The sequence below is a fragment of the Microtus oregoni genome, unplaced genomic scaffold (assembly GCF_018167655.1).
Source record: "Microtus oregoni isolate MIOR12 unplaced genomic scaffold, Mior012 000062F_ref0000492, whole genome shotgun sequence".
NCBI classification, from domain to species: Eukaryota; Metazoa; Chordata; class Mammalia; order Rodentia; family Cricetidae; genus Microtus; species Microtus oregoni.
In genome coordinates, this window is record NW_024543872.1 from 6,034,547 (window position 1) to 6,050,396 (window position 15,850).

A 15,850-nucleotide genomic window follows, 5' to 3' on the forward strand; every position below is an offset into this window, starting at 1 on the left:
ACCCCTATCCCTTTCTTTCTACTACATGAAAATACAATAAGGACATAGTCTTCTATCAATTTCCCCCTTATCAGATATTGGTTATGGTGGCATCTTAATCTTAGAGCTTCCAAATATCCAAGCTCCAAACCTCTAAGAAGTCAGTTTCCTTTGTTTGTAAGACACCCACACTATACTATGTTGTGGCAATCCCAAAGTGCCAAAACATCCTGATAGCTGTCTATTATTAATTTGCAGCTTCCTGTAATCACAACCTAAACTTTTAGTTTCCTTTCTACACAGTCCAGAACCACAGACTTTAAAAACAAACTTAAAATCATAGTTAAAGAAAACATTACCCAAAGAAAGGATAGGATGAACAGGTAGCAGAGGTGGTGTAGGAGGTCCTTCTGTATTTGTGTTGCTTTCATTGGTTGAATAAAGAAACTGCCTTGGCCTTTTGATAGGGCAGCACTTAGATAGGCTGGGAAGACAGAACTGAATGCTGGGAAGAAGGGCAGTGTGGCAGATGCCATGAAGCTCCTGCCTGAGATTGACGCTGGTTAGAATCTTTCCCAGTAAGTCACAACCTCATGGTGATACACAGATTGGTGGAAATAGGTTAGATCAGGATGTGAGAGTTGGCCAAAAAGAGGCTATATATAATGGGCCAGGCAGTGTTTAAATGAATACAGCTTCTGTGTGATTATTTCGGGGCTAAGCTAGCGGGGTGGCTGGGACCAAAAGTGGGCCCCCTCTCCTACTACACAGAGGTTCACCAGAAATACGCCCAAGATTCATCTCAAAATAGACATTGATCTTTTAAAACCACTCTCCAGATGATCTCCTGCTTCCTAAACCACAGTTCTTTTTATGTGCATTGGTAGATAGATGCTTTGTGTCTCACTATTGCTTTCCTCATACTGAAAACAAAAAGACTACATCTGTTGTGCATTTAGTGGTTTAAAAAGAAATAAATGCCACCACCTATTACAATGTCTGGATTATAGTACTTTCATAAAGGAGACTAGCCCCCTGTTTAGTCTCATTCACAGGTCCTGGCCACCTACCTCTCACCAAAACTAAGCTGCTATTATATTATTCCTATTTTTAAAAAGGTATGATTATGCTGTATCTTAAGTAAGTCAAATAAATAGTGGCTGTTACCAAGTAAGAAATCCATGGCACTTCTGCTAACTTCTTGAAGACATCCCTTGCCATTTTTAAGTCCACATCAATGAAATTCTTCTCTCCAGGATCTCTATAATTACAACAAATGTTAAAAACACATAAACAGATGAAAAAAAGAACAGCATGATATTATTTTGTTTTTATCTTACCATGCACAAAATATTTATTTAAAGCTTTCCTCTTTTCAAAATGATAGACTAGAGTGACATGGAAATTGTTCAATGTGCTCTTGTTAAAAAAAGGAGAAAACAACAGCTTGTTGTCTCTATGTCAGTAGCATCAAGTATGGGCTGCAATTTTAGCAGGATTTTGTTTTATGTCATTTTACTATATTCTACTTTATGGTACTAGGATTGAGCCCAAGGCTCAATCTCAGACATAAGGCCTTACACCTAGTATAACATATACACAAAGTTACAACTTGATCCCTAGCAAGATGTTGTATACTAAATCCAAGAAACCATCAACCCAGACTGAATTGCCTCCTCTCCACGTATGGTTATATCTATTTGTTTGTTTCCTTACTTATTTGCATATTTATCTATTACTTTTTGAAACAAAGTCTCACTCTGACCAGGCTGGTCTTAAACTTGTGATCTTCTCACCTCAGCTTCTAAGTGCTAGGATTACAGATGTGCACTGTTATGTCTAGCTGCCATTTCGACTTAAGCTTTATATTTCCATGGTTACATTAGAGGTGGAGTGATGCAATAATAGTGGTTTTATTGTACCTTGTCAGCACAGAGGTTTGATAGTTCATTTTAGAAACTTTTTGAAAGATGCATTAACTCATTAATGGAAAAACATTAACACACAGCTTGTGCATTGGGAGTCTCTGAATCTCCTACCTCAAAGCCCTGCCCTTGCTATTTCCACCAGCACAGGATTCTTACTCAAGTCTTCTCAACCGCACCCCTTTCTGCACTGAAATAATGCCCAAATCCTGTCTAGTTAGCAGCTTGATTTGGTCACGTTTCATGACCAGTATTGAGCAAGTCTAGCGGCTTAAAAAAATAATAAAAGTTTGTGCTTGCTGAGTTAAATATCACTATTGATATTAGAATTAGAATACTTATACAAGCTCTAGCTGTAAATTTCTCTCCAAAATTCTTTCTCCTTTGCAATCTTTGCCTAGAAGTTTAATATTCCCAGAAATACAGGAGCCAGTTACAGGACAGCTTGTGCTATTGCACCGAGAAACCCTGTCTCAAAAAAAAAAAAAACTAAAAAATTACAAAAAGCAATGTGAAAGTCCTTATCCAAACTAACTAAAGAAAAAAAATAATTAATAAAATTCCCAGAAAGTGGTCATGGATATGTTTCTTCTTTTAAAAAAAATGGTATTGTAGAAGAGGACACTTCTGCCTTGCTCTTGGCCCTGAGAACTCTTTGGGTAGGTCTAAAACATCAAGTAGTACAAGGAAGATTATCAAAAGAAACACATGTAAGTTTTATTAAAATTCCATGTACATAGGGACAAGATAAGTCTGAAGAAATGACAAAAGCATGGTGCTCTATACTTTTAAACCAAAAGATATGTTTTTGAAGGAATGATAAGACAAATGGGTAGGTAGACTCAGGCAGTAACTCTTAAGGATATGAGTAGGAGGAGTGTGCATGTGTGAGTGTGTGTGCGTGTGTGTGCATGCGAGTGTGCACGCACACACGTATCGCCATGAGGGTTACTCCAGTGAGTATCCATATGTGTTCCTCACAACTCCCCTTACCATTCGACTTTCTTACTTTGATAGAGGGTGACACCTTTCCCTTGGCCCTTAAATTTTGGTTGCTTGCTGCATGTAGAAAGAAATAGGCCAGATAATCTGTTCAGTAGTTATCATGCTGTTGTGGGGTATTTGTACACAGGTATATTTCTGTGATTGCTATAATAAAAAGCTGACCAGCTAATAGCTAGGTAGGAGATACAGGCAGGTCTTCCAAAAGAAAGAGGAAGTAGGAAGAAGAATTTAGGTGCATGAGAGAGATGCCAAAGGACACAGAGGAGAAACAGGAGGTGCAAGATGGAAGAGGGGTAAAAAGCCATGGGGTAAAACATAGATTAATATAATGGGTTAATTTAAGTTCTAAGAGCTAATGGGACAAGACTAAGCTCTAGGTCAAACTTTCATAATTAATAAACCTCCACGCTGTCTTCTGTGAGCTGGAAGCCCAAAGAAAAATCTGTTACATCATGCCTTAGGTAATTTCAGCAGGAAATAATCAATATATGAATTTGGCATATTTTGAGTTTGTATGATCTTAACTCCTGAACTATTCGCATGGAAGGTTCGCCTTCATGCAATGGGGGAGTCTGAGGTTAGCATAAAGAAAGGGGACATCATGTGCCAAAGTCTTTCCCTTCCAAACTAAAAGGGACAAATGGGAAAGAGATGGCAGAGTGAGTATAGGATGGCAGCTATTCATTACAACTACCCTTAAATAATTATTCATGCTATTAGGTAATGTCAGCACTTGGGAGGTGGGGGCAGGAGGATCAGATATCAGGATTCTCCTCACCTACACACAAGATCAAGATTAGCTGGACTACATGAGTACTACATGGACTACTAAGTCTGTCCTAAAATTCCAAAACAAATTGACTAAGTAACCAACTCTCAGAATCAGACCTACTATTAAACCAAATGAGAGAGAAATTAAATTTTTGCGATATGTGAAAAACAAAATGAACAAGGTCTCATTTCTTTATTGATCCGAATCAGCAGGAACTGTAAAATGAACTTCTAGTTTGTAAACAGTAAAGAAATATCAGGCAGAGCTGATTATCTGTAGTTATAATAGCCTGAATAAAACACCATCCCCTGAAACAATACAACAGAGGAAAACCATGGAGGAGTTAGTTTATAAAATGAAAGAACCCTTTGTCAACCAGAGAATTCTCTGTTGGACTCTGTGTGCTGACAAAATTCACACTCAACCTGGCACTAAAATTTTCATTTTAAATACCCCCAGTATTTTAAATTAAGGTGATTCCCATTGAAGTTTTACCTTTTCTTCAAAAAGCTTGCAGTCAAACAAGCAGAAGATGAAAATATAGTACTGATTTCTCTGTAAATATAATAAAAAAAGGCAAAGTCACAACTGGACAGAGTGTCCAATCTTCTGATATTGTGAGGTAACATTTTCATATACCTGGTTCTCAACCTGTGGATCATGACCATCGGAATTATTCAGATATTTCCATTATGATTCATAACAATAGCAACATTACAATTATGCTGTTGCAAAGAAAATAATTTTATGGTTATGAGTCACTACATTATGAGGAACTGTATTAAAGGGTTGCAGCATTAGGAAAGCGGAGAAATACCGCCATATACACATGTGCTGTGTGGTACTTATAGCCAGCCTAGGATTCGTGTGGCCTGGGCACTGCAGGCTAGATACTCTTAAAGCCTGCTTTATGTTATGTCTGAATAAAAAATAGAGCTCCACATTCATTATTAATATGCAGTTATGAATATATTACTTGTGGTGATTTCTACCTAGTCTCACTAAAATGCTCCATAGTTAATTTTCTAGGCATTTAAATAAAATCCACCATGCTGAAGGCCTAAATTCTGAAATGCTAGTGATTCAGCTATGAAAACCTGAAAACAATGCAGCTTATTGTTAAGATTCATTCCTACATCTGCCTTCCTTAGAAAGATATGTGGTGTATACATTCTCTCTGTAGTTCTGGTATACTAAATAAAAGACTAATTGCTATGCACATCAATGGCTGATCCAACCAAGAAGTAGAAAAAGAGAATCACACCCAAAATAAAAATCCTACCATGACAAAGTCAAACCTTCTTTCTTACAGCTAAGACAACATGATCAACATTTGAGAAACATGGGAGTGGCTATAGGTCATCAAGCTGGGTCACCTTTCGGCTTCTTTACGCTCTTTATTTTTTCTTGCTGCTATCCACTTCTGTATCAGTGACTGGTTGATTCGACTAATTTCTGGCAGAATTTTCATGGAAACACTTGTAGACCTAGGATCCTTCAAGGAAAAAAATAAAGGCAAAAATGACCAGGAAAACACCACATGTATTGAGTAACAATCAATAAAGCACCTGGCACACACGAATCCTGCCTTCTTGGGCAGATGTTTGGTCACTTGCGCTTTGACGTCAGGATGGTCCAAACATTTGGCTTCCTAACTTGGGCCATTTCACTTGCTCTGCATTTTAAAAAGTGTAATAACACAAGAAACATTGAAAACAGAGACTGAAATGGGTGCTTATGGATCAAAATTCATCTTACCATTATTCACATGGCCACAAGATGAAAATAACACATGCCAATCAGTAGGTGAATGCAATTTCAATAAGATAAATATATAATATGCAATAAAATTATTTAGCATTGAAAAAAATGATATACTAATATAAGATGGATATATCCTAAAATATGCTAAGTTCAATAAATCAAATCAAAACAGAAGACATTATGTGATTCCACAGGTGAAAAGGATGTCCATATACCAACTTTGCAGAAAAAGCAGTGAGGAATTATTATTTAATAGATATCAGGTGTCTGTTTGGGGTGATTAAAAGGGTTGAGAGGTAGTGACAATAGTTGATTAGGCAATGTGTTTTAAATGGTAACCAGTACCACATATACACATCTTATATGTAATTTCAGATAGGGCCTCACTATATAGCCAGACTAGCCTGAAACTTAAAGTCCTCCTACTCAGCCTCCCGAATACTGGGTACTTGGTGTGAATATTAAAGAATAAAAATTAAAGTGGTTGGACACAGGGGCACATGCCTATCATCTCTGCACTTGGAAGGCTGTTGTAAGAGGATCCTAGTGCCAGCTCAGACTAGATACATCGTGGGAGCTTGTACGAAAAGATGAAGAGCGGGGAGCGGCATTAGTGTTCTGCTGTAAAGTATACCTCCGGTTCTACTGAACTGGTCAGGAATGGCAACATTCTATATCATTTTGCTTTCCAAGAATCAAATAAAATCCTCTTGAACAATATGTGTAACCACTATGCTTCAAGTCCTCCTCCCCGTACTGGTGATGGGGTCTGAGCCAAGACCTTGTTCACATAAGCGGAGGTGCCACTGAGCCACACCTCCACACCCAACCTGTGCTCCTTGATCTAAATCCTGGTGACTTTGTAGTTAATCAAAAGCAGGATTTATTTTCTCTTACAGCCAAGGATCTCAGGACAATGTGGCACCCCCTACTGGCACTTATGTGTCATTTATTTTCTTCAAAGTCGTTAGCTTCTCTGTAGACCTGACAAGGGACTGTGCCCTCTGCCCCTCCTTTCTTGGAAACTTCATCGGTCCCTGTTGCTTGTGTGTGTGCCACTGCTCCTCTCGCCATGCTTCCTGTCCTCACTCTCGACATCTTCAAAGTTGAGGAGTGTGCCATCTATCTTTTACTCCAGTATCTCAGCTCCCAATCTCGCCTCCACTCCTTCCTCTCCTCATTTTAGCTAGTCAAGACCTGGATAAGCTTTCTAAAGCGAAGTGATTGACACCTGGGGATAGAGAATTCTTTGTTGTGAGGTCTCCTACACTAGTAGGATATTTAATATTTACTGTTCCTAGCCCTTATCCACTGGATACCAGCAGCAGTCATCGTCAGGGTACCAACCTAAAATGTCTGCAGAGTCCTCCAAATGATTGTTAGGATGCTTAATCGCACTTACTTGAAAGGCCCCACTTTACTTCCAGGGCATCAGTTGGACTATCATTAAGAATTGCTCCATTTTAAGCAACCATTTGCAGCAGTCTTTCTGCCCATCACAAAACATTTTCTTGATTCATTTCTTTAAGACGAAGCCCCGAGTCCAGGATTTTCCAAGCCCTCTGTGATCATCATCGTGCATTTCAGCTCGCTTAGCTCCCAGACTTCACTACACTAACCCCCCTCCCCCAGCTCCTTTATGTCTCCCTTATCGTACTGTGAAATTACAGATGTTCAAGTCTGGATTACTCCAAAGTCAATTTCCAAAAGGCGAATGCCACTAAAGGCAGCTTCACAGCGTGCTGACCAACCACAATCACTGGTCCAACTTCCTTCACCTTTTCTGCTTCTCTCGTGCTCACATCCACCTTGGTCATCAAGCAAAAATGACCACCAGCTCACCCCATTCCCAGTCACAGTGGACTGGATTTCTGCTCTGGCATCTCAGTTCCGTGCTTATCATAGTTGTCGTCAACTTGACATAAAGCTTAGGGATTCTCAACTGAATTGACTCTATCAGATTGCCTGTAGGTTTTTTTTTTAATCTCTAGACCATTTCCTTGATTAATAATTGATATGAGTAGTTCCATCCCCAAACAGGTAAGCCTAGGATGTATAAAAATGGTAGTAGAACAAGCCAGTAAGCAGTGTTCCTCCATGGTCTCTACTTCAGTTCCTGTCTTCAAGTTCCTGCCATCATTTCTTCCCCTGGCTTCCCTTCTTGGACTGTAAGCTGTAAGCCAATTCAACCCTTTCATTTCCTATTTGCTTTTGGTCACAGGGTTTATCCCAGTGACAGAAAAACAAACTGATTCTGCTCTGGACTTGGTTTTCTTCCTACTGGGACATTCTTCTGCCACTCCTTCAGAGAATCGTGAGGAACCCTCCCGTGATCTTCTAATTTATCTTTCTGTCAAAACATCTCAGTTGTCACCAGACTTCCTCTCCTCCTCTTTCTCTGACCACACCCCAGGCAAATTTCTTGCTCTCTGTTAAAACAATACAATCTTCCTTTCTTTCCCTTCCCTTCCCTCCCTCCTCTTCCCTTCCCTCCCTCCTCTTCCCTTCCCTCCCTCCTCTTCCCTTCCCTTCTGTGACCCTCTGACTTGACTGTTGTGCACCATAGTTTCCCTGGATAAGCCACTTCCTAGACCCCGTGCCAGGAACTTTGCTTTCATGTCTCCTTTCCTCCTCCTCTGCATTCTAAACACCCACAGCCTGATTTTGTGCTTCATTCTCCCCTCTGTTCCAGGCATCTCCCCTGCCCCATCATTCCTCTCTTCTTTTGTCCTAAATCTTACCCCCACTGCCTCCATCCATTGCCTACCATCCCTACTTTGGGGTCAAATCCAGGTCTTTTGCGTGCTAGACGCGTATTCTCCCATGGAGCTACATCCCCAGACCTCTGTTCATTATTTGAGTCAAAGTCTTGTTAAGTTGCCCACTCTTCTAACGTTCAAAACCATTCGATGTGAGAAATCTGAAAACATAAAAAATATACCGTCTCAAACCCTAACCTGAAATTAAGGGAAAGGTGTGCATAGCTCACGGGAGAGTGTTTGCCTAACATATACAAAGCTCTGGGTTTGGCTTCCCAGCACCAGAAAAAGAAATAACTCCTGAAATCTAGAGGAAAAAATAAGTTTAAAAAGAAATAACACCTACTGATACCCGATGAGTTATAGCAAAGTTGGCATATGCTCCAGCAAAAATGTCTTTGACTTGAATATTCACGAGGTCTAAAAAGGTAAAAAAAAATGTTCAGAGTTTTACCTGGAAAAAAATTAATGTATACATAACTAAGTCAAATTATTCATTTGTCGGAAATTTATACTCTCCTAATTTTTTATTACAAATAGCATAAAAATTTAATTTTGACCAAATCAAATGTTACTTACTCACTCAATAAACATTTTTGTTTCTAGGCATTTTCACAATGAGTTGGGGTTAACATGCTTGGGCATTTGCTTAAACATATCAAAGGATGTTGTTAAGATTATTAAGTAGCCAACTTGACGTCTTCTTTTGTATTGGTTAAGTCTTTAGAAATGATCACCCATTACTCCGGGGGGGGGGGGGAGTGGAAGTTTAAAATTAAAGAACTAAGAACCATAAGCATAGTTAAGTGGGATCTTGTGGAAGAAGGCTGAACGGCATGACTTCTCTAGTTAACCAGCCGTGCTAGTGGGAGCACTCGTACCTTTTGCAGAGAGCAGGCAGGTGACACCAGGGTTCTCTGCTTGGGCCTCCTGGTGGGTTGGGTTGCTTGGGAGACTTGGTCCACGGCCTACAGATACCACCTGACAAGTGGTGTAGACATATGCAAGGGTGTGATAGCTGCAACATAAAGTACAAATACAATGATAAGATATTCCAGAGAACCGAACACTCCTGAGTTCAAGGAAAAACAAAACGATAGATTTACCTTCACCACGCAGCCAGCGCTAGTGTTGCAACAAACTAGGTGACGTCACTACAGGTGCCATTAACTTACTAGTAGTATTAGCGATGTTCCTATCACATGGCTTTTTGTTTTTATTCGAAATCGAGTCTCATGTAGACCAGGCTTTGCTACTATCTCTCCATGGCACACAGGATAATCTTCACTTTCTGATCCTTCTGCCTTTATCTCCCTAGTGCTGGGCTTAGAGGCATAGCTCACCACCTCCACACCTGGTACCACTGCCACGTCTAGTACATGTGGTTGTGGGGAATCTACTCCAGGGCTCAGTGAGTGCTAATAAAGGGGGTAAATTCTTCCACTCTCACAACTGAATTCAGGTTTCAAAGGTCTGAGAGCTGCAAGGGACCATTTATCCACAGCATCCTTGCATTCAGAGATGAGGGAAAGAGCACAGACAAGGCCTTACTCAGTGCAACAATATCTCAAAGACGAATCCAGCAGCCCCCTTCTGAGTCAGGTCTGGACTTGCCCAAGCTTGTGCAAGTATGTCCAAAAATGGTAAACCTAAACCTCAGCCAATTAAAAGTATACTAGAGTAACTGCTGCTTGCTTAACCAATTATGTATGAGATGACTACTGTCCCTGAAACTCCCCTAACTGCATAAGAGGACCTGTGTGCCTTTCTTCATGGTTGCCATTCTGTACAAGAGGCCTATTCCACATACACTGGCTGTTTCTGCAGAATAAACACACTCTCTGCTCTTGCATACTATTTGAGTCTGGGGTCTTTCTTCACCATTTTCTTGGACCCTTACTCTACCGGCAAAGACTCTACCAGCTTAGCTACATACCATGTATTTAAGAACTTATTCTTAATTTTTAAAATTTAGCATGTAAACTGGGTGGTGATGGTGCACACCTTTAATCCCAGCACTTGGGAGGCAAAGGCAGGCAGATCCCTATGAGTTCAAGGCCAGCCTGGTCTACAAGAGCTAGTTCCAGGACAGACTTCAAAGCTACAGAGAAAGCCTGTCTCGAGACCCACGTTGGAGCACTGGACTGAGTTCCCAAGGTCCAAGTGAGAAGCAGAGGGACGGAAAACATGAACAAGAAAGTTGGGACCGCGAGGGGTGCATCCACCCACTGAGACGGTGGGACTGATCTGGTGGGAGCTCGCCAGGGCCAGCTGGACTGGAATTGATGGAGCATGTGATCAAGCTGGACTCTCTGAATGTGGCTGACAATGAGGACCGACTGAGAAGCCAAGGACAATGGCACTGGGTTTTGATTCTACTGCATGGACTGGTTTTGTGAGAGACTAGTCTGTTTGGATGCTCGCCTTCCTGGACCTGGATGGATGCAGGAGGACCTTGGACTTCCCACAGGGCAGGAAACCCTGTCTGTTCTTGGGACTGGAGAGGGAGGGAGAAAGGGGAGGGGGAAGGAATAGAGGAGGTGGAAATAAATAAATAAAATTTAAAAAAAAAGAAAGCCTGTCTCAACAAACAAACAAAAAACACAGCATGTAAAATATTAGGCTACATCATGATGCTCTCAGATGTTTTCTTTCATTGCTTCTCTTTGCCAGGTGTGCTCACATCTCTCTGTGTCCCTCCTCCCTTGCCCTCCCACCCCTGTAGCATCCTTTCTGACCTCACGTCCCAAGCGCTCCATTGCTCTCCTTTCACAATATGTCTTTTTTCCCTTTTTTTTGGTCCCCTTTATAGTTTCATGACATATCACGCTTTCACCCACATGTATGCATACAGACAAACAGTAAAAGCTAAGATTTGCCTGAGAGAGCACATGCGCTTGTCTGTGTCTGAGTCACCCCCCTTAATATAGTAATTTCCAGATCTATTCACTTTCCTAAAAATTTCACACTCCGTTTTTCCTGATAGCTGAAGAAAATTCTATTGTATATTTGTATCACATTTCCGTTACCAATCGTCTATCAAGGGATGTCTAGGCTCATACAATTTCCTTGCGTTTGTAAATAGTATGTAAGTATTCATGGGAAGATATGGATTCCTCTGGGTGTGTGCCCAAGAGTACCACAGCTGGGTCCAATGGTAGTTCTGCTTTTTAAGTGTTTGAGGAATCTCCATGCTGATTTCCATGGTGACTGCACCAGTTTAAACTCCCACCAGCACTAGATTATTCTTTTCCATCCTCACCAAGATTCCTTGTGCTTTTGTCCTTGGTAACAGCCACTCTGTCACAGGTGAGGTGGAATCTCAAAGGCTAAAGATGGTACACATGTTTACAGATCATTTGTGCTGCCTACGGAGAGAACCATGTGCTCATTCCATGGCCCGTTTCTTAGCAGTTTGAGTTTTTTTTTTTCCCTATGTTCTAGATCCTAGCCCTTTGTCTGAAGCAGCTGGCAAGAATTTTTTTTCATTCTGTTGGCTGTCTTTTCACTCTGCCGGTAGACTCCTTGCTTCCAAATGCCATGCAATTCAACTTGTTAATTCTTGGAGCTGCTTCTGTTCTATTGGAGTCGTGCTCAGAGAGTTCTACCATGCCTGAGTCGTGAAGGATTTTCCTCTTGTCTCCCTCTAGCACTTCCAGGGGTTCAGGTTTCAAATGAAGGTCTGTAATCCACTTGAGTTAATGTTTTGCTGTCTCCTGTATCTGTGCATGGATGGTGTGCAAGCATGTAGGTATGCATGCCCACATGAGTGTGGGCAAGTGTACGTGTGTGTTTGTGGGAGCTGTAGGCTGATGTCAGGAATCTCCCTCCATCACATTTATTCCTTATCCATTAAGATGGGGATCTACTATGAGGCCCGGCAAAGATTGCTGAGATGACTAGTCTCTAGGGGGTACCTCGTCTTCGCCTGCCAGGGCTGGAATGACAGGTGGACTGCCATACCCGCCCCTGGCCTTTACGTGGGTTCTGGGGATATGATTTCTGTCCTCATGCTTGTGCAGAGAGCACTTCAGTCCCTGGGCTACTTTCCAGACTAACTTTGAATTAACTTTTGGGCAGGGTGAGAGGAATAAATCTAATTTCATTTTTAGTCAGGTGGATAGTCACTTTTACTGGAACCATTTTTTCAATACGCTGTTGTTGTTTTTTCCCAGTAAAGAGGTAGGAAGCTGTATCTGTGTAACTTTATCTCTAAGTCTCATATTCTATTCCATGTGTTCTAAAGTCAAGCATTTTTTAATGTACTGGGATAGATACAGAAATACTCAAATTGCCCTCATAATTAGGCTATCTAAAACCATGAATATCTTCAAATAGTCACCATGTACTGCATGCATAAGATTAATTTGCTTTATCAACTTAAGCAGGCAAACACTACCACCTTTGCTATTTAACTCTCTCCTATCCTCTACTCATAGTAAGGTGGTCTATATATACTAAACTTCTAATGCTTATTTGTTACAAAATTATTAGCATAAATGGAAATTTTAAATTAAAATATATTTAAAAGAAGCTATTTTTTTTTTAAAAAAAATGCCGGTTGGCAGTGGCGCACACCTTTAATCCCAGCACTCAGGAGGCAGAGGCAGGTGAATCTTTGCGATTTTAAAGCCAGCTTGGTCTACAGAGCGAGTTCCGGGACAGGCTTCAAAAGCTACAGAGAAACCCTGTCTTGAAAAACATAAATAAATAGATAAAAGTGTAGCCACATGTTTTGGGTTTCTTCCTTCCATCCTTCCTTCCTCCCTCTCTTCCTTTCTTTTTTCTTTCTTTTTTGATATTTTGAGACAGTGTTTCTGTGTGTAACAGCCTTAGCTGTCCTGGAGCTGACTCTGAAATCAAGCTGCCCTGGAACCCACTGTCTCCTGAGTGCTGGGATTAAAGGTGTGTGCCAACATTGTCCAGTTTGTTTTTGTTTTCTAAGCTTAATACTTTCTATTAAAACACTTTTAAAAAGCTTAATACCTTCCACACTCTATCATCGAAACAGGGCCACCAAGTCCTTCCACGAGTTGTGGGCCTCTTCTCTCACTTTGGGGACTGTGCTGAAGCTGCCCAGAGCTATTGTCTCCAAATGTAAACACTTTCCCATCCTGTTTAAAAATAAGGAATCAGATTAATTTCATGTTTTAAAATATAACTATCACAAGATGAAAGCAATATGTGAAATTGATTTGTATATTTTATAAGTTGATTTATAAACTTCTATAAATTTATTCCAAAATTATCTATATTCATTTAAAAATTTCCAGAAACTTATTCCAAAATTATCCATCTTATTATTCCAAAAGTTATTTAAAAATTTATCTATGAAATTTCCTTTAAAATTATGCACAAAACGTTAAAAATATATTATACATTTAAAATTGCTAAGAGAGAGGCTAGAAAGATGGCTTAGCACTTAGGAACATGTACTGCAGAGGACAGAGATTGATTCCTAGCCCCATGTCAGACAGCTCACCACCTCCTGGAACTCTAGCTCCAGAGAATCTGAATCCTCTTGCCCTTTCACTCATTTACACACACACACACACACACACACACACACACACACAGACACACACACACAGACACACACACAGACACACACACACAGAGACACACACTTCTAGATTTCTCTTGTCAACTAAGATTAATATAATTCAAACAATTGAAGTCATGGTTTTAAAACAAGTAATAAAAATAATGAAATAATTTGGTGGACTAGGAATATAGCTAAGTGGTAGAACACTTATCTTACTTCCTATGGTCCTTCATTTTATCTACTGAAATCATAGTTGTTAGTAGTAATAATGCTATTTAATAATCATTTGGTATATAAACTTTCTTTCTGACATTGAAAATCAGCTCTAAAAAGTCAAGGATTCTACCACTGATACACTACCTGGTCCTGCAGAATGCAGTCTTTAAACAAGCATTTAAGTTATAGAAATCATTTTCAAGCCTGTTCTTTATGATGGTGAGACCTCTCTGTCCCATTAGAATACACTGGACAGCCGGGGTAAGAGGCAGATAAAAACACTAACCAAACTGGCTTGTCGTATCAAGCAAGGAATGTGATGAAGTGTGTTCTTGTCTGTTGAGTGGATTATTGAAAATGATACAATAAATTTTCCTGTGCACCTGCACTGACAGTGACAAATGGCCTAAAATGGCTTCTACATTTGCTTCTACTACAGTATCTTGAGAAAGTTCCTGATTTATGTTCAGTTTTCCTCTCTAGACATTTGCCCATTAAGTAGGTATGTTTTGATATTGAAATCCATCTTGTGTCATATTTGAACATTTGTGTTTTAAATTTATGTATTTAAAATCCTAATTTCCAGGAACTGGAGAGAATGACTCAGCAGTTAGGAACACTTGTGTCCCAGCAGAAGACATAAGGTCTGTTCCCAGCACCCACAAAGAGTCTAACAACTGTCTATAACGTCGGTGCCACAGACTCTGGCCCCCCTTCTGGCCTCCATGAACACTGTGTGTGCGTGTGATGCTCAGACATACAGGCAGACAAAACATCCATACCCACAAAATAAATCTTTAAAACAAAACCTAAATTCTATTATAGTGCTATTAGGAGGTGGACTGGGGCCTTTGGTAGATGATGCAGCCATGAGGGTAAATCCTTCATTGATGGAATTAATTATTCTCTTTATAAAAGAAGACTCAAGAGAGGATAACTCTGACCCCTTCCACCGCATGAGAACACATCAACTGACTCCTAGGAATCAGAAGGGTACCCATCATCATATGTAAGTAAGTCTGCTCGCGCCTTGATCTTGGCCTCCCTGGCTTCCAGAGCTCTGAGAAGTGTTTATCCCAATTGGCAGGGCTTTGTTACAGTAACCTGTACAGACTCAGATCGCTTGTTTTTCACATTAGACAGGACACATATCATTTTACCATTTCTCCAACATCTAAACAGGAGAAGCACGTTTGAATTACCTGGGTAAGCACTGCAGTGTGCTCATAACCACAGCTGATATAAACCACACCCAAACTCTTCAGGGCACCAATTGAATTAGGCTTGTAGATTTTCACTGCTGAAAGAAAGCAGACTTTCTAGAATATAAGAGAAAGACTCAGAGACCAGCATGGGTTACAAAGTGAGACTCTGGGGTGTGTGTGTGTCTGTGTGTGTGTGTGTGTGTGTGTGTGTGTGGTGTGGTAGCTCAGAATTTTTTATAATTCTATAACTTTTGTAGTATCCACATCTCTGTCTTATAGCTCAACAGGATTTTAAAAGTGAAAAATTCAGAAGTATTTAAACATGATTTGAGGGGGAAAACCTGCACTTTAATACTTATTTCTGGAAACCCTTAACTTTCTAGAAAATATCAAGCAATTAACTTCAAACATACCAAGGTTCCCAATATGTTTTCGTAATTTATATTCATTTCTGATATATAGTAGGTGTCAGAACATATGTTAGTGACACAAAGAATACAAGAACTTATTTTAAGAGAGTTAGAAGGGATGCAAGTGATCTCCAAAGTACTGGCATATAGTAGGTGCTGATATAGATTGGCCAGATTCAAAGAGATAATGGAGGAGAATGGAGTTCTTTGAGAAGACTTCTTAATGAATTGGATTTTAAAGCGACGGGTGCTCAGAGACTTTTTTTTTCT

At 40.2% G+C, this 15,850-nt stretch overlaps 1 protein-coding gene across 1 annotated transcript in view; it reads right to left on the reverse strand.

The window, feature by feature from the left end:
- LOC121439737 (E3 ISG15--protein ligase Herc6-like) overlaps positions 1–15,850 on the reverse strand; it is a 61,854-nt gene that overhangs the window by 36,899 nt on the left and 9,105 nt on the right. The window contains exons 5-11 of the mRNA XM_041640344.1: positions 15,168–15,262; positions 13,191–13,318; positions 9,086–9,222; positions 8,551–8,624; positions 5,058–5,176; positions 4,177–4,236; positions 1,147–1,240 (exon numbers count right to left, since the gene is read on the reverse strand). Coding sequence (XP_041496278.1) covers positions 1,147–1,240; positions 4,177–4,236; positions 5,058–5,176; positions 8,551–8,624; positions 9,086–9,222; positions 13,191–13,318; positions 15,168–15,262 — 707 coding nt within the window. The remainder of the gene's footprint in view (positions 1–1,146; positions 1,241–4,176; positions 4,237–5,057; positions 5,177–8,550; positions 8,625–9,085; positions 9,223–13,190; positions 13,319–15,167; positions 15,263–15,850) is intronic.